Below are 24,291 nucleotides of genomic sequence, written 5' to 3'. Positions count from 1 at the left end.
CAGATACTAGCCAGCCCATAGGAGCATTGTAGATAATTAATGAGACAAGTTTGGTACAATATGGCAAAATGGACATAAGTTAGTCAAAAATAGTAACATTCAGCTGTAGTATCCCAATCTGCTTTGCACCTGATAGCATCTTCAATGCTAGTATCCAGTATATCTTCACTTTCCTCAAATTTTGATTTCTCTCCACTCTTGTTAGTCTCCTTGGCCAAAAAGTTCAATTTTCTGACATTCTGTTCTTATATTTTACCCTTCCATCTCAGAATGGTTACAGATCTCCTCTCAATATTGCCTTCCTTTCCACTAGCCTTTGATTTAACGGATCATTCTTCACCATGTCTGCTGCCTCCAATGGGAAGAGAAGACCAAATTTATCTCCTTCTCCCCTTCCCATTCCCAATTTCTTCTGTGCTGTTGTGGTCCACTCCTCAATCATCCCTAACAGCCCTTCCCCTCCACATGACATTTCTCTAGGCAAGCGCAGGAGATGCAAAAACAACCTGTTATGTCCTAACTTCCTACATGGGGCCCCAAACACTCCTTACAGGTAATAAAATGGTGTAATGACACCTCTTTTAATTTATTACATTGTATTTGCTAACCACACTGCAGTTTCCTTGATTTCTCAGTGCCAAACACAAATTCACTGATTGTTCTGCAGTTCATGTCTATTCAACAGAACAGTGGCTTTGGGTTTTCAATCATTTGGCACTTTATCTCTCTGCTCCACTCACACTTTCTCCTCCTATTCTATTTCAATGAACCTTAATATAACCTCAAGAATTCCCATTTCCATCTTCTCCAGTTCCATTTTTGTTCCTTTGCTTATCCAATTATCGTCAAGTTTTGAGTTGCACCATCATCTCTTTTGTCATTTCATCTCTGCTATCTTCCACCCAATCACAGATTTCCGCACTTCCTCGGGCATCAAAAACTGAAAATGTTTCTTTTCTGAAATCTGTTTCTTTTTTCTCATATGTATTTTCTGTTTATATTCTTCTTTTAAGCATGCTGATCTCATGTAAGTAGAACAAACCTGATCAGCATTAGCACCGCATAAACTATTGTGTCAAGAATGAATATTTTTCTAAACTGGTAAACTGTAGTTTTTATAAATTCAACCTGTTTAGATGCGTAATGACAAACGTCTGGAGCGGATGGGGCTTGAAACAACTCTTTCTGACTCAGAGTTAGGGACACTACCTCTGCACCACAAGAGATTTTATTGTTAAGAAAAAATAATGATGTCCTATTTACTCGGTAACCAATTCTGACCAGCTTGATTTCTGTAAGGACCTCAATTATTTCTATCACATGCACCCTCAACTTATTTTGCTGAGACATTCAGTGAGTATTCAATTTATATCATTCACCAGCAGCCCTTCATCTAACAAAATCAAAGAGGTCTATGAGTAAAACTACTGAACATTTTTCTTGTGGGTAAGTAGTAAATGTCACTCTTTAATTGCAGACCACTTTTTCAGTACTCAACAACAAAAGAAAATTACAAGATCAGCTAATTCAGTAGTCCTGATTGAAGACTTCTGCTTCCCAAACAATTGCTGTGGCATACCAATGATGTCATCTGCATGGTGAAAATTGCAGGATTTTGTTTCCTATTGATTTCAGGAAATAGAATTCGGACAAAGCAGCATTAGTCAGTGCTTTCAAAGCTTTATTCCCTCTACTTTGAATCTACAAAGAAAGATGTAATGTCATTTTTAAAAATAACCACAGTTAGAATCAAACAGTTTTACATTAAATTCCACAACATGTAATTCCTTTCTTACTCTGCTGATGCCCAACATTTCTCCTTCGAAAACCCTTTATGTAAAGAAAGCACTCGCTTAAACAATATCAGAAATTGTACGTAAAAGGTAAGTGTCTGAAAATGATAGGCATATTTCGATAACATTGTATTGTGGGGCTGCCTAACGTATGTAACATACCACATCCAAATTGCAAATTGTTGCAACATTCTGATCTCCAAAATGTTATGAATAGATTTCAGGATCGGGAATCAGCATACATAGGAGCTAGAATATTTAACTGCCCAGCCTTAAGGCACGATGAAACTTAGAGGACTTAGACATCCATTTGAGTAGATTCAATAATAAAGCCATGGGCAAAAGTCTCCTATTTTAAGTTCTCATTTCTTTGTGCTATGAATACAACAGGTAGAACAAAGTGGTCCTTACAAAATAATACAAAAAATCAGATTGCAGGTCACTGTAATGTATATTTTTTGCAATTCCCCAACTGTTTTCTATGAACTTAGCTGATAAATGGCCAGAGTATCGTGGGATCCTCTAGCCTACACAAAGTTTTACAAGTATAGGCTGAACCCAGATTGAAAGTTCAGCCCCTATTTTGGGCAGATTCAGGAGATAATAGGAACTGCAGATGCTGAAAAATCCGAGATAAAAAGGTGTAGAGCTAGATGAACACAGCAGGCCAAGCAGCATCACAAGAGCAGGAAACTTTTGTTGGCAAGCAAAAGGCAATAGAGCATGACTCACAGAGGCCAAAACTAAACTTAACACGGCCATTTGAGGTTGGTGCTGTTCAAACACACTGCTTAGTAGTATGAGGATCACACGTTAATGAAGTAGGTATAAAGCAATTTTGAAGGATAGATTGGGTCTATTTAACCATCATAATCAGTTTACTTAAAGTATACATTTTTCTTTAAAAATGAAAAAAAACACATGCTGAAGCTGCCAATGATGGCCAAAGAAAGCCCCTTTGCATTGTCATAATTAACAGGTTATTAAGCAAGGGTGCTAAAAGAAAAATTAGCATCAGTTTATGCATCATTAATAGTGGTCTTTGTTAATATTCTCCTGAGAGCTATTATGTCATTAGAAATGGTCAGCTGAGTTGTAAAACTTATAATTATTTCAGTTTGGGAGGTGCTTGAATTGACAGGTTTATTAACAAGGAGGCTATTAAAGGATTAGCTTCCATATGAACTCTGTCTCATTCTGGTCGCAATATAGGGAAGATATATTTGCATGAGAGAAGTTGCAGAAGCGATTTAACAGAATGTTGCCTGGTTAGAAGAACTGAACCATGAAGAAAGTTCGAGGCTAGAGTTGTCTTCCTTTGGGCAGTGATGGTTGAAAGGGGCCCCTATGGAGGTCCATAGAATTATTAGAGGCATGACTAAGATAAATAGGCAGGCACTTTTGCCATTTCTGAAATGGTCAATAATCAGGCAGCATAAACTCAATTTAAGAAGTAAAATGGTAATAGTAGTGTTGGGGAAAGGTTATTTTCCAAGAATCTAGAACTAACTAGGTAAAACAGTGTTGAATCAAAAACTCTTATAACATTTAAGGTATTTACTTGCAATACTGACATAGCCTCCAGGGCCTGGACCAAGAGCTAGAAAATGAGATTACTAGAGTCAGATCTTTATCGACTGGTACAGACATAATGGGCCAAATGGTTTTATTCTGTACTTTAAACATCTGTGAGTTTGAAAGAATAAGATTACCTTCTGGTAAGAAATTAACAACGTGAAGCTTAACAGCTTTGTATGAGATTTCCAATGGGAGTTCCTTCAATGTAAAGAGTAAGTGAATGAGACATTGTTAGAAGCTAGTTTTCTGCATTTCCACATCGATCATGCGGTCTATCATGATTAGTATCATGAGTGGCCTTGATGGCTTGGGCATGCAGTGAAATTGAAGTGGACAGATGTCAGAAATGATATGGTGTGAGGGTAAGGGCGAGGAGGACTAACATTGTCGAAAACATCTGGGGCAAGGTCTCAGAAAGCCACTGTCTTACCAGTCTGCCCATGCACTCAGTCACCTAGGCTTTTCTTTCAGGATGAAAGAACCTCAACAGAGTGAAATCTGGGTGTTATGTGGCTTTTTAAATGAAGGCACAGATGCTGAGTCAGAAAATGTCCCGATTCGAGATACTTACCACGAGAGCAAAAATCCAGTCTAATGCATTTCTAGGTTTTCCTGATCAATGATATATAATCAGTGTTTGAGGTTCACAAAAAACACACATGGGATTTATACTCTTTTCTTTTTCTTTCTGAATAATTGTTATCTCTCTCTGACAGAATTGTCAACGTTGAAAACTGATCATGCTGACCAAATGCTACACCATACTTAAGAGCTCCCAGCTCCAATAACTGATCTTGCTTCTTTTGGTTTCCCAAGATATTTGTCATATTAGCAAAGCACACTGAGCATATCTATCTGAATATTAGGTCCTGACTGATGTGACCTGAGAACTGTTCCCTCATTGTTAGACCAGCCATATGCTGGGTCATGGGTCTCTTGTCTGGGAGACCTCTGCTGAATGTAGATTTTGGCAAGTCAAAGTTTGGTATAGGACAATATGATGTGTTTCTGGTTGAACAAAATTTCCGAGCTAACAACTGTATGCCATTCAGATTTCTTTCACAGAATACGATCCTACAGTAAATAACTCACATCCCTGTCTATACCTGAATATTTCCCCTCTTTTTGAGAGCACTAAAACATTACTCCATCAAATAGTATAAAATTAATGTCCAGATGTTATGTAAAATCGTAAATGCTTCTTGTGAAATGTAATAGTGAAGAATTTTCATTTAGTTTTGAACCAGAATTTAGAAAATTTCAAGCAATAATTTGACTCCACTCACAGTCAATTTTGTTTCCAAACACACTCTTAAACTTTTAAGTTTGGAGGTGAGTACTAAAAGATCAACTACACAATGAAGGGAAAGGTTTAAATCCCATTTCAGCCTCCATCAGAAAAGAAATTGCCAATCTCAACTAGTTTGTTATTTATAGCAAATTGAATTTGAGGATCTACGCATTTAAGAAGCACTCATGCATGGAAACATCATTAATTATATAATTTTGTGAATCTCACAGGCATGATCTTTTAAATTTAACCAGGCAGCGTTGTGATTTTACTGATCAACTGCCTTTATAATACATGACTGATTTAATAATTGCTACAAGATTGAAATGTTAATTTACTTCAAGTGGTATTAAGAAACAGTCAGCAGGACTTGGGATAACATGATGAGATTTAGCTTTGAATCAAGCAAAAATTAGCAGCAATGAAAGCTTCCAACCTTGAAATCCCTCAAATTTCAATGGTACAATTTCACTGACAATTTTCTCCTGGGCTTGTAATGTTCCTTGAAGCTTCAATACATTTCTTTCAAGTTAATTTTGAATTTTGTTTCAGGCAACCCTGGGGTGCAAATTTTTACTGCACCACAGACTTACATCACAGAACAGCAGAACAAGATTCCCCACCCCCCAGCATCCCCAGATAGTAACCTCCTGAGCCATCTGGAGGTTGTACAGACATGAGGCAGAGGGCTGCCCCTCAGGGAAGGAGAAAAAGAACAAAACAACAAGAGACTGAGTCAACTTGTGCTACACAGACAGACCTACCAGCAGCTGCCTTTCAACAGGCTGCCTACTTGTTTTCATAGTTTGGGAATATCTGACATTGGAGAGGCAGATGTACATAACTTTATTTTATCAGAGAGGGAGGGTGATGAATGAAAACTTAAGAATGAATTCCTCAACACAATCAGGCTAGTAATTTTAAACATGTTCCACATGGATCATTAGACAGTTGAGCTGCAAAGGAACTGGGAAGCATTTTCTTCCTTCAGATAAATTCACATGGTTTGTTACAAGTTCTTTTCTAAAGCTTATGGAAAATTTGAATACTGAAAGGCTTTGGGCCAAGCAGTGGGATTGGGCAAATATGAAAGCAATAGCCTGTGGGGTCATCTTTTGATTTAGCAGGATGCTTCAAATGTCACTGCAAAATTAAAGACTTTATGGATTCACTATTAAACAAAGCGTGTGACCTTAATAGCTTTCAGTGAATTTGTGTTGTTAATTACTTTAGTCTTATATCAATACAAATGGTCGGATTAAAATTCATGCAGCACCACTTTCTCCTTCACTTATACAAATAATTTCTAGCTATTTTAAATACCATCATCGTTTATAACAAATAATATATTTCGATGATGCTATGGCTTTAAAAACTGTATTTTGTCCTAGTTTATTTTGTGAAGAAAGGTTGAAACAGAGGTGAGCAACAGTCTATTCAAAGCCAATACAGCAAACATCTTGTGAGGCCTTGGGTCTTTTTGTAAAAGATGGAACAATAGAAACAGCCTGAATGGGTGGGATCAAACTCCCACAGAGCCAGGATTTTTAGTTTTAGCTTACAGCAATTGCTAAAGTCTTGAAGCTGGATGTGAATGCTTTCATTCTTCTTTTCGTTACAGATGAAAGCTGGGGTTCTCTTCCTGCCTCTAGAATTGCACGTGAGACAATGTATTTTATTGAATTGCCTTTGCCAGGGTGTGTTTATAGGATGTTACTACATTGGAACAGTTAATTGTGTATATATATATATAATATATATAGTTTTGTTAAACATTTTGACAGTTATAGTTAAGCCATTATTTTATTTTGTCTGCATTTTAGCTGTTGTGTAAAACTGAAGTGTGTTTTGCTTAAAGTTGCGTAGTTTGATGAAACAAATTGCATTTGGAATGCAACATCTTAACAACTTAAACACAGCCACAGAGACTAGAACTCAAATAATTAATTCACTTTCATGTAACAGAGTATTCATTATTTTAACATCTAGTAGTAATCCATTAAAGTCACTGTGGCAAAACAACTTCAAAAGCTGAATTGAGTCTGATCTCTTTGTTAAGTTGCAATAATATAGTTTCAATTAACTTACCCAGTTGTAATGTCATCCTCATTCATCGTCTTCCCCAGCAAGTCGCTATCACTCATATAGCCAGACATGTCAGCACTGATGGACTTCAGGTCTACATCATCTGTATCCAGAGACTCCAAATCCAAGTGAGAAACGTTACATGATTTACTGGAACTCCGCATGGGCATGGTGTGTGAGTAATGAGAGGAGTCTCCCCGAACAAACCAGCCAGAATTTCCTCCAGGCTGGCATCCACTGCCTACAGAAGGTGCATCCCCTGCCTGAAGACGTGGACTCGCTTGGCCATACCGCCAGGATAATGGTGAAGATCGATTAGATGAACTTGTGCCACGGCTTCTGGCATTCACTTCAGCACTTATGTCACTGTCAAAAGTTGAATCTAAAGCACTGTAATAAAAAAAAGACACAAATTGAATGTGAGTACATTTTTTAAGAAAGAAATATAAACATCCACAGGCTGTGACAAATGACAAAACAGTTTTAAAACACTTACAGCTCTGCCTGTAACATTATACGCTTTATTAGTCTGAACCATTAGATATAACAGAATAGCAAACATCATATACTTTGGGGCAAAGGATGATCCAATCAAACAAGTCTACCTTTTACAAATAAGTAACTACAATGCGATGTAACTCCTTTCCTATACAGGAAGATGTTCTGTTGGTTTGAAATAATTTCCAAATGAAAATTATTTCTCTTTTGTTTCTATTTGGTAAGTAAGGAGCAGTATTGAACTTTAAATTTCGTAAAAGAACAATGGTCTCTTTCCCTTACTTTTAAGATACAAAAAAGGAAGATAGCAAGAACATATTAAATAAGTTGTGATCTGTCTCATTTATACATGCAAGCATTTAGTTTAAACAAACAGCCTTGCAAGTTTGCCATATATGTTCGTATTAATATGATAGGAAATAATTAATAATATTTGAATTGCATAGCACATATATTGAAGCTTCCTAGAGCCTATGTTGAAAACCCTGTTGGGAAAGATGATGTGCACATTTCATGGCAAACTGATTTTTAACATCAGTGATTTTATTTACACAATCATTGAAAATCCTACCATCCACTCATATTATTTGATTTTTCACATTTACTCCTGCAAATAAGCAATCTGTGATAAAATTAAAATGACAAAAGTGAAAACTGCAGGCAAGAGACCACATAATAAAACTTTGGGCACTCACTGCAGAATATGCAACATTAAAGAATTGTTTTCTTAATTAGATCATTGAATCTGAATAGCATTAAGTTCTAAAAATCAATTACAGACTTGTTCCCATAAACAGGTTTGTTTCTAGATTTAAAAAATTGAAGGTTCAGTGCTTCTAGGCTTCTGTTGACAATTTGCTGGCTATCTGGAAAAAGGATCAAGAGCAATAGAACTTTCAAAATAATCAATGATTCAAAAGCCAATCAATACAGAATTTGTGTGAATTGGAATAAACTATCCACCTTAGCTACAAATGGATTACAGAAGATTACCAAGCCCAGAGAAGATCATCATGTGGCCTTCAAGAATAAGTATAGGGGACGACACCAGCATCAACTCTCCTTGGTCCAATATCATCTTACAAAAACCCATCTGGTTCACTAATATCCTTTAGAGCAGAAAGGTGCCATCCATACCTGCTCTGCAGCAATATGGTTGACTCTTAACTGCCAGCTGAAATAGTTTGGCAAGCAAGCCACTCAGTTTTGAAAAAGTCTAAAGTTTCAAGAAAGAAATGACACCAGACGGACAACCTTGCATTGACTTTTGCAGCAGAAATGACAGTAGCAGAACAATGCCATTGAACCTGCAGAGCCCTCTTTACTAAAACTTGGAGGCGAGTGTAAAATTTGGGAGAGCCGTGTCACAGGCTTGTAAAGCAAAAGCCTGACTTGGTCACACTCATGGAATCATAACTTATGGAAAAATCCCTGCTTTCATCTTGATAATACATGATATCACAGTGTGTATGGCACTACCACCTTGCTGACAGAACAACTACAAACAGATCTGGCAACTCAAAACTGAGCATATATGATACACTTTGGTCCATCAACAGCAGCAGAATGCTATTGTAACACAACCTGCAACTCCATGACCTGGCACAACATCCCTGGTTCAATGGAGAATGCAGGAGGGCACATAGAGAGCAGCAGCATGCATACCTAAACATGAGGTGGAACTTAACCTCCAACCATGGTGAAGCTACAAACAGGGCTACTTGCGTGCTGAACAGCATAAGCTGCAAGTGAGAGACCGTGCTAAGTTAGCCCTCAACCAAGCGATCAAGAGATCTTCTAAGCTCTACAGTGCTGTCACATTCAAATGTAATTGGTGGTGGACAATTAAACAACTCAATGGAGAAGGAGGCTTCACAAATATCCCCATCCTCAAAGATAAGGGGCCCAGCAAATCAATGCAAAAAATAAGGCTGAAGCACTTACAACAATCTTCAGCCAGATGTGCTGAGTGGATGATCCGTCTCAACCTCCTCCAGTGCTCTTCAGCATCACAGATGCCAATCTTCAGCAAATTTGGTACATTTTGTGTGAAACAGTTGTAAAGGCTATGGGCCCTGACAACATTCCAAAAATGATACCAAAGACTTGTGCTCCAGAATATCTAGCCAAACTCTTCCAGTTCAGCTACAACACTGACATCTAAAAAATGTAGTGAATTGTCCAGTTATATCCTGCACACTAAAAATAAATAAATTCAACTCAGGCAATTCCCACCCCAACAATCTATTCTCAATCATCAGCAAAGTAATGGAAGGTGTCATCAACAGTATTATCAAGCAACATCTGCTGAGTAATAACCTGCTCAGTGACACGCAGTTTGAGTTCCACCAGGGCTTCTGAACTCCTGACCCCAGCACAGCCTTAGTTCAAACATGGACTAAAGAGCTGAATTTCAAAGGTGAAGAAAGTGTGATTTTCCTTTACATCAAAGCTCCATTTGTCTGATTGTGGAATGAAGGAGCCCTAGCAAAACTGCAGTCAATGAGAATAAGGAGGAAAACTCTTTATTGGATGAAGTCATTACTGGCTCAGAGGAAGATGGTTGTGATTGTTGGAGGTCAATCATTTCAGCTGCAGAACATCTCTGCAGGAATTCCCTAGAGTAGTGTCCTAGGCCGAACTATCTTCAACTGCTTTATCTATGGCCTCTCTTCCATTATAAGGTCAGAAGTGGTGATGTTCACTGATGATTGCACGATGTTCAGCAGCATTTGTGATTCCTAAATACGGAAACAGTCCATGTCCAACTGCAACAGTAAATACTGTTGTTGCAACAGGAGGTCAAAGGCGAGGAATCCCACAGCAAGTAACTCATTTCCTCACTCCCCAAGGCCCATCCACCATCCAGGAGGAATAAGTCAGGAGTGCGATTGAATACTCCCCGTTTGCCTGGGTGTGTGCAGTTCCAAAAACATTCAAGACGTTTAACACCATCCAGAACAAAGCAGCCCACTTATTTGGCACCACATCACAAGCATGAACTCCTTCCACACCTGATGTTTGGTGCACACTGATGCTACTATCTATAAGATGCACTGCAGAAATTCACCAAAGTGCCTTAGACAGTACCTTCTAAACCCACAACCACTTCCGTATAGAAGAACAAAGTAGCAGATGCATGAAAACACCAAACAAGCATGTTCCCCTCCAAACCACCCATCATCCTGACTTGGAAATATATTTCTGTTCCTTCCGTGTCATTGGGCTAATGCACTTGAATTCCCTGTTTAAAGTCATTGTGGGTCTTTTACAACGTGTTGACTGCAGTAGTTCAAGAAGGTAACTCACTTTCACCTCCTCAAGGGCAACTAGAGATCGGCAATAAATGCTGGCCCACTCAGTGATGCCCATATGTCATGAATGAGTAAAAAGATGCATTATCTGTAACAGCCTTACAGACTCAATCTAGATAGATATGATCAAATGATTGAAGAAATTAAGTTTGTGATAGACAGCAAAATTATTGAAATGAGTCATACAAGCTGAAGCTCACTTATTGTGATGATGATGCAACCAGATAAGTTACAAATATTACATAATGATCATTGCAAAAATGATTTGATAACAAAAATGCACACCTATCATTAGCTGGAATTGGAGGAATTGAACAAATTGGAACCACATGAACTGCCACATAAATTATCTTACTAAAAGCAAGTTCTGTTCACTTATAGACCTAAAGAAATACTGGCTCTTTTGAAACCAGACGGAATTTATCAATGGAATGTTATATTATTTAGACTGAAAAATGCATTGGCAATGTTCCAATGATTAACCAATAAAGTCACTGAAGGATTACGGAACCAGGTGGTTCACATTGGCAATTTGGATATTTTGAAGCAAAACTAGGAAGAACATTTGCACCACGTGACTGAAACATTTGAATGGCTCCAAAAGCCAACTTGGCTATAATTCCAACTAAGATTGAATTAGCTAAAGCAAAAGAAACTTACTTAGGCCACATTGTTGGAAAAGGGCAAGCTGCACCTAGACAAGTCAAACTACGGGCTATTTCGCATTTTCCCATGCCATAATACAATGTGAAATTTTGCAATATGAGATGATTGCATTACCTGTTCCTTCACAACCCCAGCACTGCACCTTGAAGAAATTTGTTGAAAAATTCCAAGAAAAGCTGAATGGACACAAGAATGTCTTAGTAGCTTTGAAAAGTTGAAAGCTGTGCTGACAACTACATTATAACAAAGTGTGAAGCTGGATGAACACAGCAGGCCAAGCAGAATCTTAGGAGCACAAAAGCTGACGTTTTGGGCCTAGACCCTTCATCAGAGAGGGGGATGGGGAGAGGGTTCTGAAATAAATAGAGAGAGAGGGGAAAGTGGACCCTCTCCCCATATCCCTCTCTGATGAAGGGTCTAGGCCCAAAACATCAGCAGCTTCACACTTCGTTATCTTGGATTCTCCAGCATCTGCAGTTCCCAATATCTCTGACAACTACATTAGTTTTGACTGCCCCAAACTGTGAGAAGCCATTCAGACATGCTGTCTTTGCTCACAATATGTGTGAGGGCTATCTTACTTCAAGATAACAAGATATGCAGCTTGCCAATTAATTTTCAAAGAAACTGACTATAGGTCAGCAAAATATATTCCGCATTTGAGAAAGAGACATTGAATCTTACTACGGCTCTACGTCATTTTGGAAAATATATTACTAATAACGTAGAAGAAACTATTATTTATGTGGACTGCAATCCTTTGATTTTCATGGAAAAGATTTTGTTACAAAACATTATGAATCCATTGCTAGAGTTCAATTCTCCAACATATTGTGGTGCAGTGATACTGTCTCCACATCTGGGTCAGGAGACCCAGTTTGAGATCTCACCTGCTCGAGATGAGTGTAATAACATCAGTGAATAGGTTAATTACAAAATACTAATCATTTTTAAATGGCTCATGTGGCTGGAAAACAAACTGTCACAATGCAAGCTTTATTGAGAACAGGCATGAAGTTCACAAAGAAGGCTATGCTCTTTGTAAAATATGGCTCCTGCATAACTTTCTGCATGTTTAATGTTAATGTGTTACCCTTCTTAAAGAAACATAGAAATGGAGTTAAAATAATTTTTGATAGATAATGAAGTTATATCTTAGAGATACATTTTCATTCCTCATTAGGAGGAGATACAATGTAAGGTATGTGATTTATATATATTATTTAAAATGTTATTTTAGACTTTGGATTTTGAACTAGTGACATATGGGTTTTGTTCTGTGTGTACGAGAGGTTGAATGAGTAACTTGTCAATATTTCTGGACCTCTTTTGTTTTTAGAAACCACTATGAAAGAGAGAGCTCTTGGAGTGCTCATGGGAATGTTTGCCTTAACATTAGGTTACTTTACATAGAAGATCAAGGGTTTATTTTCCTTTTTTATTGCTTAGGGGACATATCCATAGCTTGGAAACCTTTTGTTTTCAGTCTTCAAATGTCCACATTTAATTTAAATGTATGAAACAGTTCGCCTGAATCTAGGAGTTAATTCAGAAAAGTCAGAAATAGGTCACCTCCGTGTAAGGGTTTTAGTTTGAACAGTCTAGTCTAGGTGTGTTGAGTGAGAACCCTGAAGGAAAACCTTGCAGAAAGTTTAAGCTCACTTGTGTGAATATTCAGGGAATAGACTATCAAACTCTCATGACCATGGATCAAAAGCAACAGTCATATACAAACATAGAGAGGTAGCTGTGAGGGTAAGCCTCTCTTCTATTTGAATTTTGGAAATGTCTGCTGTGGGGATAGACAGAATATTCTATTTACTGGGGAAATGGGAACTGCAGATGCTGGAGAATCGAGGAAAATAAAGTGTGAAGCTGGATGAACACAGGAGCACAAAAGCTGACATTTCGGGCCTAGACCCTTCATCAGAGAGGGAGATGGGGTGAGGGTTCTGGAATAAATAGGGAGAGAGGGGGAGGCAGACCGAAGATGGAGAGAAAAGAAGATAGGTGGAGAGGAGAGTATAGGTGGGGAGGTAGGGAGGGGATAGGTCAGTCCAGGGAAGACGGACAGGTCAAGGAGGTAGGATGAGGTTAGTAGGTAGGAAATGGAGGTGCGGCTTAGGGTGGGAGGAAGGGATGGGTGAGAGGAAGAACAGGTTAGGGAGGCAGAGACAGGTTGGACTGGTTTTGGGATGCAGTGGGGGGAGGGGTTGAGCTGGGCTGGTTGTGTGATGCAGTGGGCGGAGGGGATGAACTGGGCTGGTTTTGGGATGCAGTGGGGGAAGGGGAGATTTTGAAGCTGGTGAAGTCCACATTGATACCATTGGGCTGCAGGGTTCCCAAGCAAAATATGAGTTGCTGTTCCTGCAACCTTCAGGTGGCATCATTGTGGTACTGCAGGAGGCCCATGATAGACATGTCATCTAAAGAATGGGGGGGGGGGGAGAGTTGAAATGGTTCGCAACTGGGAAGTGCAGTTGTTTATTGTGAACCGAGCGGAGGTGTTCTGCAAAGTGTTCCCCAAGCCTGCGCTTGGTTTCCCCAATGTAGAGGAAGCCACACCGGGTACAATGGATACAGTATACCACACTGGCAGATGTACAGGTGAACCTCTGCTTAATATGGAAAGTCATCTTGGGGTCTGGGATGGGGGTGAGGGAGGAGGTGTGGGGGCAAGTGTAGCATTTCCTGCAGTTGCAGGGGAAGGTGCCGGGTGTGGTGGGGTTGGAGGGCAGTGTGGAGCGAACAAGGGAGTCACGGAGAGAGTGGTCTCTCCGGAAAGCAGACAGGGGTGGGGATGGAAAAATGTCTTGGGTGGTGGGGTCGGATTGTAGATGGCGGAAGTGTCGGAGGATGATGCGTTGTATCCGGAGGATGGTGGGGTGGTGTATGAGAATGAGGGGGATCCTCTTTGGGTGGTTGTGGCGGGGACGGGGTGTGAGGGATGTGTTGTGGGAAATTCGGGAGACGTGGTCAAGGGTATTCTCGACCACTGTGGGGGGAAATTTGCGGTCCTTGAAGAACTTGGGCATCTGGGATGTGAGGGAGTGGAATGCCTCATCCTGGGAGCAGATGCGGCGGAGGCGGAGGAATTGGGAATAGGGGATGGAATTTTTGCAGGAGGGTGGGTGGGAGGAGGTGTATTCTAGGTAGCTGTGGGAGTCAGTGGGCTTGAAATGGACATCAGTTACAAGCTGGTTGCCTGAGATGGAGACTGAGAGGTCCAGGAAGGTGAGGGATGTGCTGGAGATGGCCCAGGTGAACTTGAGGTTGGGGTGGAAGGTGTTGGGGAAGTGGATGAACTGTTCGAGCTCCTCTGGGGAGCAAGAGGCGGCGCCGATACAGTCATCAATGTAACGGAGGAAGAGGTGGGGTTTGGGGCCTGTGTAGGTGCGGAAGAGGGACTGTTCCACTTGACCTACAAAGAGGCAGGCATAGCTGGGGCCCATGCTGGTGCCCATGGCCACCCCGTTTGTTTGTAGGAAGTGGGAGGAATCGAAAGAGAAGTTGTTGAGGGCACGGACGTGTTCGGCAGGGCGGATGGGAGTGTCGGTGGAGGGGGACTGGTCGGGCCTGCGGGACAGGAAGAAGCGGAGGGCCTTGAGGCCATCTGCATGTGGAATACAGGTGTATAGGGACTGGATGTCCATGGTGAAAATGAGGTGTTGGGGGCCAGGGAATTGGAAGTTCTGGAGGAGTTGGAGGACGTGGGTGGTGTCACGGACGTAGCTGATGAAGGGTCTAGGCCCGAAACGTCAGCTTTTGTGCTCCTGAGATGCTGTTTGGTCTGCTGTGTTCATCCAGCCGCACATTTTATTATTCTGTTTACTGTGAGTTTTGGAATCTTTTCAATGGTGTTTTTTATACATAGCACCAATTGTTCTGTATTAATATTTATTTTGCATAATACATTTCTGTTTAATTGGTAAAACTGGATCGATAGCATCATTTGTTTGTCTTTCATTGAGTGAAAGATTATCTGATTAATTTTAGAAATCTATTAAGCCAGATATCAGTCCAAGATCTGATATGCCTAGTAACGGCATCACATGAGCTCACAACACTTAACTAATATACTTATCAAGTTGGTCACTGAGATTTTTCTATATTAATTCATCGCTTTTTCCTCCTTGATGCATCTTTTGTGAGAATGACTGAATACACAAGTAGAAAAATAGATTTAAAGCCAATTACATGATCGAAAAACGGAAATGATTTTTTAAATCTTTTTGAAAAGAATTTGAGTCAATGCATCCAAGAGAAAATTTTCCATATGAAACTGATATAGCACAATTTTCTCCAGTCATCTTAAAATTACAGTAACCTCAAATTTTTAAGAATAATGATCTCCCAGTGTAACTTCTAAAGATTCAGCTATCATTAAATGAGTACATGAAATTGTCTGTCATCCAGTTATCTTATATATAGCAACCTGAAGTGGTGTAAGAATTTCAAATACATAAACACATAGATTGGTGATGATAAAACTATGATTGTGGATGTATGGTACAAAATAAAATTACAATTGAGTGTTTTATTTTAATTTTTAGTTATTATTTTAACACTTTTTACAAAGGGACAGATGGTCTTTTCATTTCCCTTAAGGGATCATCACTGGGTCGGACAATAGGCTTGATTGTATTCTCTTTTTTTTCAGAATTTATAATTCTTAGCTGCATAAAAAGAAATCAGCCTTTGGAGATGGTTGAGAACTATTAAATGCTCCCTTGAAAAGTCACAATCACACCAAAAGCCCTGCTGAACCATGATGCAAAGCAAGTTAATTATTTCAATGTTATATTTTTGGGCTGACACTGGAAAGTGAGTAAATGTTAGAAAGATAAATCTGGTAAGAAAGAAAGTGTGCAGAGGGAAAATAGGAGAAAGAAAATGGAAGATAGGGATGACAACACCAAGTACATTATGATTATTTTTCTATTTATAATTGAACTTGTGACATAGTACCAAAAATACGGCCCTCATATTGAAATAGCTTTTATATTAATTTTAGTGCTCACTTCAACATTGAATTAAATAAAACCTCACAGTTGTTGGAGACATTTTTTTTCTTGAATTTGCCAATGATGTACAATTAAAGAAGTTTGTTCTGAGGGGCAAAGAATCTGTAGAAAATCAAATGAAACTTTTATTGATGTTGTTTAATGTTTGAGATTTTAAAAAATCCATACATTTGAACAGATACTTAGCATTGCTGAGATCTTTAGAGTAATACTTTAAGATCTGTAATTAGAGATTGGCAAGCAAGAGTTATGATGACTACTTTAACTGCCATTCAATGAGATCATCACAGAACTGAGATCGAACTCCATATACTTTCCTATGCCCCCACGTCCCTTAATTAGTCTCATAACAAAGAGGTACCATTTTAAGACGGAGATGAGGAAGAAGTTATTCTCAGAGTGTCGACAGTCTTTGGAACTTCTTGCTACAGACAGTTGTGGGGGCAAAGTCCTTGTATAATTTTAAGGCTGAGATAGCTTCTTGATTAGGAAGGGAATCAAGGGTTACAGGAAAATGGATCAGCCATGATCTTATTGAATGACAAGCAGGCCCAAGGGGCCAAATGGCCCATTCCTGTTCCTGTTTATTATGGTCTAAAAACCTTTGACTAACTAAAATCTATCTGTCTCACATTTAAAATAGACAACTAATTGAATATTAATTGCCATTTGCAGAAGAGAATTCCACACTTTTAAGAGGTAGTAGGAACTGCAGATACTGGAGAATCTGAGATAGCAAGGTGCAGAGCTGGATGAACATGGCAGGCCAAGCAGCATCAGAGGAGCAGGAAAACTGATGTTTCAGATCTGGACCCTTCTTCAGGAAATGGAAGACCCTTTCAGAAGAAGGGTCTTGGCTGGAAACATCAGACTTCCTGCTCCTCTGATGCTGCTTGGCCTGCTGTGTTCATACAGCTCTACACCTGAAGATTGTCAGGGAGATGGAATTTTGTTAGACCCTGCATGGCGAGGGCTATGGTAAGAAATGTAGGATAATCATGTGAGAGAAGTTGTGTAAGATCTTTTTGGATGTAGGGGACAAGGAGAATTTTCAAGCTGAGTTCCAGGCATTGAGACAAGATTCTTGCAAGGGAGCAGGGTATCTATCAACTGGTATTATTGTTTATTCTCAGCCTTATTAACTACAAGTCTCAACACTTAATAACACAGAGCTTCCTATCCTATCAACTGCTGTGAGGAAACTAGGTATTGATAATTCCTGACTTGTATGTCAGAGCAAGTGCATGGTGACTTTGCTCACAGCTTGGACACATCTCAGACACGTGGCGGCAACATCTCAGGATACAGTCAAGGCGACTTGCTCCACTCAGGCCTCAGCCCCTGTCCATGGATTCGAGTATCCGACACTTGGCACCTTCTCAAGGTCGTCAAGACACTGTTGCAAATCCACTTACAGGATGCTTCTTCATTTAAAAGCTGCACCTTGAAGTGTAGAAGTAACTAGCATTGTAATGCTGTTGCAAGGACACTATGCACAATGACAGGCGCCCAGGTCACAAATTGGAACAGACTCCATCCTAGGCTGATCAATTGATCTCTTAGCACTCACTTACCTTGAGCCTAGCTGAATGCTCACAACATCCTTGCCTTTCTTTTTTACACTATGCTCACAAGCCACAGACACCAGGCTCACATTATTTCAGTCTTGCCTTGCTGTTTAGCGCAGACAGAGAGCCAGGACACATGTCATGGTTATCAACAGTCCTCAGTCACATCACTGACTCTAGTTTTTCTAGGGCTCCCTAACACCATACTTAATCAAATGGACTGCACTGGAACAGCTTGGTGAAGTGCTTAGCTAGTTTTGGAGCATAATTCATCTGTATTATAATCAGCATGCGGTCAGACTACTATAGCTTTTGCAGTATAAAAACTGAAAGAACTGCGGAGGCTGTAAATCAGGAACAGAAAACAGAAGTTGACCAGCAGGTCTGGCAGCATCTGTGAAGAAAAAATCAGAGTTAATGTTTCCGGCCCAGTGACCCTTGCTCAAAACTGAGGAAGGAGGGTGAGGACAGCATTCTGAGGAAAGACTGCCTCATTCTGCATATTGAATGCTGCTTCCATCGCTTAACGTGCAAGTAGTATCATGTTGCAGTTTCACTATGTTGACACCTCATTTTTAGATACACCTGGTGCTGCTCCTTGCGTGTCTTCTGCTACCAGCTTGATCCCTTCACCTGATGATGAAAATTTAGTAGAGGACATGACAGGCCATGATGTTACAGAAAGTAGATGCATAAGATTCAGCTGCTGCTGAGGGTCTACAGCGCCTCATGAATGCCCAGTCTTAAGTTGCCAGATCTATTTAAAATCTATTTCATTTGGCATAAAGGAAATGTCAACAAACATAATTAAGAGAATCCTCAATGTGAAGATAGGAATTTGCCTCATATTGAGCAAAGGGTTTCCTTGTCCATATTTGACCCAATGTCATGAGACATCATGGTGTTTGATTTTATTGTTGACAACTCTCTAGGCAACACCTTCCCAAGTGCAAACAACTGCACTACCACCACTATCTGACCAATGGGACAAGATATACTTGGGATGGTAATGTTGGTGTATGGGACAATACCTGATCTATGAGTACAACTGCCAGGTTGTTGCTGGAATATTCTGTGAGACAGTTCTCCCTCTGTTTGCACAAGCGACTAGATACTCAGGAGGGCTTTTAGGAATTGAAGTGTCTTAGTTTGCCATTGTTACGTCCAGTGTCTAAGTTGATGCTAGTCATCCATCCAGTTTCATTCCTTACTATAAACTTGATGGAAGATTTTCTGATACAAAACAGTGGTTTGCTAGGGCAGTTAATAATCGATCATATTGTTGTGGGTCTGGAGTCATATGCTGGGAGAACAGTTAAGGGCAGTAGATTTCCTTCTCTAAAGTCTGCAAGTGACCCAGCTGGGGTTTTACATCAATATACAGTACTTAAATGGTCACCATTTCACTTGCTTCAATTCCAGATTTTTTTTATATTGACTTCAAATGTTGACATTTCATGTCAAATCCACGTATTCACAGTATTAGCCTTGTGCTTTGGATTACAGGTTCAGTGAGGATTCCACCACTGCTTTTTCAACAAACCGAAAAGCTTCCAATGGTTGCTTAATTCTTATTATATCTTCCCTTATTTTGAAATAAATTCATTCTTATTCACATCGGCTTTTTCTCCCACCCTAGCTCGGTGCATATGTTTTCAATCAAGCCTAGAAGATGGTTTAGTTCAGTCCAAGTTCTGACCATCTTGAAGCCATGATTCAGTAATTATCACAGTGTCAAATCTGCCAAGTTGAATTTTCATCTTCAAATTATTTGATTAGTACTTTCACTTAATTTATTCCATGTCTGTGTATTAAGAACACTTACTTGGGTTATACACTCTATCCTGTCCCTGTGCATTTACTAATGCCTTTTATTTCTCTTGCTTGGTCCAATACAAAGATACAAACAAAGAGCAGAGGTAGACCACTTAAGTTTCTTCGCTAATCAATAAAATCACAGTTAACTAGATTACAACCTCAAATTCACGTTCCCTATTTCCCCAATAACCTTTAAACCACTTTCTTAACAAGAATCTGTTCAGCCCCATCTTAAAATTACTCACTCTTCTTCCATCTCTTTTTCAGGAAGATTTCTAAACTCGTGATCCTCAGAAATGAAAAAAAAATTGCCTTATCTAGGTTTCAAATGGGCGACACGCTGACTTTAAACTGGTGCCCCCAGTTTTTTTTTTAATTCACCCATGGAATGGGGGCATTGCAGGCTACACCAGTCTTTATTACCTGTCCCTTGTTGGTCTTGAGAAGGTACTGTTGAGCTGCCTTAGGGTGGGAATTCCAGCGACAGTGAAGAAACAGATATATAGTGCCAAGTCAGGATGGCAAGTGGCTTGGAGAGGAACTTGTAAATCGTAGCATTCCCATGTATCTGCTGCCCTTTGTCCTCTGTAACAGAAGCGGTCATTTTTGTTTGGAAGGTGCTGTTTAAATATTTTTGGTAAATTTCTGCAGTGCACATTGTAGATAGTACACACCACGACTGCTGAGTGTTGGCAGTGGAGGTAATGGATGTTTGTGGATGTGCTGCCAATCAACTGGCTGCTTTATCCTAGAGAATGTCAAGTTTCTTCAGTATAGTTGGAGCTATTCTTGTCCCGGCTAGTGGAGAGTGTACCATCACTCTTCTGAAAAATGATAGAGAGATTTTGGACAATTCTTCCTCTCACCTATCCCCTCCTCCCACCTCAAGCCACACTTCCATTTCCTACTTACTAACCTCATCCTGCCCTCATGACCTGTCCGTCCTCCCCAGACTGACCTATCCCCTCCCTACCTCCTCACCCATGCTCTCCTCTCCACCTATCTTCTCCTCTATCCATCTTCAGTCCACCTTCCCATCTCTCCCCATTTATTTCAGTATCCTCTCCCCATCCCCCTTTTCTGATGAAGGGTCCAGGCCCGAAACGTCGGTTTTTGTGCTCCTAAGGTGCTGCTAGGCCTGCTGTGGTCATCCAGTTCCACAGTTTGTTATCTTGGATTCTCCAGCATCTGCAGTTCCCATTTTCTCTGATTCTTAATGTCTGACATGGGCTTGCAGTCACTGTATTTATATGGTGCGCCCAGGCCCGGATCAGATTTGTCCTCGGCTGCTTTGGGAAGCGAGAAATGCAATTGCTTCGCCACTTGCGAAGATCTTTGCATCCTCGCTCTCCACTGGAGTCGTACCTGAGGACTGGAGAGAGGCAAATGTAATTCCTCTCTTCAAGAAAGGAAATAGGGAAATCCCCGGCAATTATAAACCGGTAAGTCTCACGTCTGTCGTCTGCAAGGTGTTAGAAAGGTTTCTGAGGGATAAGATTTATGACCATCTGGAAGAGCATGGCTTGATCAAATACAGTCAACACGGCTTTGTGAGGGGTAGGTCATGCCTTACAAACCTTATCGAGTTTTTTGAGGATGTGACTAGAAAGGTTGATGAGGGTCGAGCTGTGGATGTGGTGTATATGGACTTCAGTAAGGCATTTGATAAGGTTCCCCATGGTAGGCTCATTCAGAAGGTCAGGAGGAATGGGATACAGGGGAACTTAGCTGCTTGGATACAGAATTGGTTGGCCAACAGAAGACAGCGAGTGGTAGTAGAAGGAAAATATTCTGCCTGGAAGTCAGTGGTGAGTGGAGTTCCACAGGGCTCTGTCCTTGGGCCTCTACTGTTTGTAATTTTTATTAATGACTTGGACGAGGGAATTGAAGGATGGGTCAGCAAGTTTGCAGACGACACAAAGGTCGGAGGTGTCGTTGACAGTGTAGAGGGCTGTTGTAGGCTGCAGCGGGACATTGACAGGATGCAGAGATGGGCCGAGAGGTGGCAGATGGAGTTCAACCTGGATAAATGCGAGGTGATGCATTTTGGAAGGTCGAATTTGAAAGCTGAGTACAGGATTAAGGATAGGATTCTTGGCAGCGTGGAGGAACAGAGGGATCTTGGTGTGCAGATACATAGATCCCTTAAAATGGCCACCCAAGTGGACAGGGTTGTTAAGAAAGCATATGGTGTTTTGGCTTTCATTAACAGGGGGATTGAGTTTAAGAGTCGTGAGATCTTGTTGCAGCTCTATAAAACTTTGGTTAGACCGCACTTGGAATACTGCGTCCAGTTCTGGGCGCCCTATTATAGGAAAGATGTGGATGCTTTGGAGAGGGTTCAGAGGAGGTTTACCAGGATGCTGCCTGGACTGGAGGGCTTATCTTATGAAGAGAGGTTGGCTGAGCTCGGTCTCTTTTCATTGGAGAAAAGGAGGAGGAGAGGGGACCTAATTGAGGTATACAAGATAATGAGAGGCATAGATAGAGTTGATAGCCAGAGACTATTTCCCAGGGCAGAAATGGCTAGCACGAGGGGTCATAGTTTTAAGCTGGTTGGTGGAAAGTATCGAGGGGATGTCAGAGGCAGGTTCTTTACGCAGAGAGTTGTGAGAGCATGGAATGCGTTGCCAGCAGCAGTTGTGGAAGCAAGGTCATTGGGGTCATTTAAGAGACTGCTGGACATGTATATGGTCACAGAAATTTGAGGGTGCATACATGAGGATCAATGGTCGGCACAACATTGTGGGCTGAAGGGCCTGTTCTGTGCTGTACTGTTCTATGTTCTATGTTCTATGTTCTAACTGTTTCTGATAAACAATAACCCCCAGGATGTTGAAACTGAGAGATTCAGTGATGATTATGCCATTGAATGTGAAGGGGTGATGGTCAGGTTGACTCTTATTGCAAATAGTCATTGCCTGGCAATTATGTGGCATAATTGTTATTTGCCACTTTTCAGCCCAAACCTAGATAGAGTCAGGTCTTGCTGCACTTGAACAAGGGCTGCTTTACTATCTGATATAGTGAATAATGTTGAACATTTGTGTAATCATCAGTGTGCATTCCCACTCCTGACCTTATAATTGGGAGAAGCTCACTGATGAAGCAGTTGAAGGTAGTTGAGTCTGGGAACAACTATTCAATTCTCCCATAACAGAAAATATCCTCTCCACATCTACTCTGTCAAGATCGCTTCAAGATCTTATAATGTTTCATTAAAGTCATGTCTTACTCTGGTAAAGTTCAGTTCTAGCCTGTCCAACTAAGCTCAATAAACTAAACTAAATTCGGCTTTGTTTCTTCCTCGCTTGTTAAAGAGTTACATTTGCTACACTCAAATCTAATGGAATCCTTCCTGAATCAAAAAACTGGAAGATTAAAACAAATATATCAACTGTTTATCTCACCAGTCCTTTTAAAACCCCAGGATGAAGCCCATCAGGAATGGGTATTTGTCAGCTCACAGCTTCAATAATTTACTTAGTATCACTTCTCTGGTGATTGTAATTTTAAAAAGTTCTTTCCTCCTGTACATTTTCTTACTCCTGGCTGCTTTACATTCCATCAGATCTTCTGACCTGCAATCCATCTTGACACAATTATGTTTTATTTGGATGTGAGTTTGCTCGCTGAGCTGGAAGGTTAGTTTTCAGACGTTTCGTCACCGTTCTAGGTAACATCATCAGTGAGCCTCCGACAAAGCGCTGGTGTTATGTCCCACTTTCTATCTATCTGGTTAGGTTTCCTTGGGTTGGTGATGTCATTTCCTGTTCTTTTTCTCAGGGGATGGTAGATTGGCTCCAAGTCAATGTGTTTGTTGATGGAATTCCGGTTGGAATGCCATGCTTCTAGGAATTCTCGTGCATGTCTCTGCTTGGCTTGTCCTAGGATGGATGTGTTGTCCCAATCAAAGTGGTGTCCTTCCTTATCTGTATGTAAGGATACGAGTGATACTGGGTCATGTCGTAGCCAAGGAAACCTAACCAGATAAATAGAAAGCGGGACATAACACCAGCGCTTCGTCAGAGGCTCACTGATGATGTTACCTAGAATGGTGACGAAACGTCTGAAAACGAACCTTCCAGCTCAGCGAGCAAACTCACATCCAGAACCTCAACCTGAGCTACAAATCTTCTCAAAACTCGCTATGTTTTATTTCTTTAATATAGCAAAAAACCTGGCGAAACTCAACTAGTTTAGCTGTATATGTGGAGACAGGTACAGAATTAAAGTTTCAAGTACAGTATGATTCTTCTTTGGAACTGAAGGTGGTTAGAAAGAGATGCCTTTACCCTGTGGATAAAGGAGCAGTAGGGAATGAGGGTGAGAGTGCCCAGGTCATAGGACAAAGGGAGTGCTTATGCTGAGACAGGAGAATTGCAGGTGCAAAATAGGTGCTATGGTAGTTGTGAAAAGTAGAAAATAGGTCAGCTCTATTGAATGTGAACCCATGCAATGAAGATATTTGGTGGGGAGGGATGCTTTGTAGTCAAAATTGAGGAAAGCGTTCATGATCTGAAGTTGCTGAACTCAGTATTGTGTCCTGAAGGCTGTAAAGTGCACAAACAGAAAACATACTGTTATTCCTGCAACTGAGACTGTGCTTCACTGGAGCCATGCAGCAGGCCTAGGACAGAAATGTGCAAGTGTAAG

The 24,291-nt window shown here is 40.5% G+C and overlaps 1 protein-coding gene across 2 annotated transcripts in view; it reads right to left on the bottom strand.

Moving 5' to 3' along the window:
- Nucleotides 1-24,291, bottom strand: part of LOC125463028 (neuron navigator 1-like) — a 618,648-nt gene that overhangs the window by 317,346 nt on the left and 277,011 nt on the right. For both annotated transcript variants that reach the window (XM_059653430.1, XM_048553660.2), the window contains one exon: nt 6,751-7,137. In XM_059653430.1, the coding sequence (XP_059509413.1) occupies nt 6,751-7,137 (387 nt within the window). The remainder of the gene's footprint in view (nt 1-6,750; nt 7,138-24,291) is intronic.

The sequence above is a fragment of the Stegostoma tigrinum genome, chromosome 21 (assembly GCF_030684315.1).
Source record: "Stegostoma tigrinum isolate sSteTig4 chromosome 21, sSteTig4.hap1, whole genome shotgun sequence".
NCBI classification, from domain to species: Eukaryota; Metazoa; Chordata; class Chondrichthyes; order Orectolobiformes; family Stegostomatidae; genus Stegostoma; species Stegostoma tigrinum.
The sequence above is the reverse complement of the archived record's forward strand: the minus strand, read 5'-3'. Positions and strand labels throughout refer to the sequence as shown.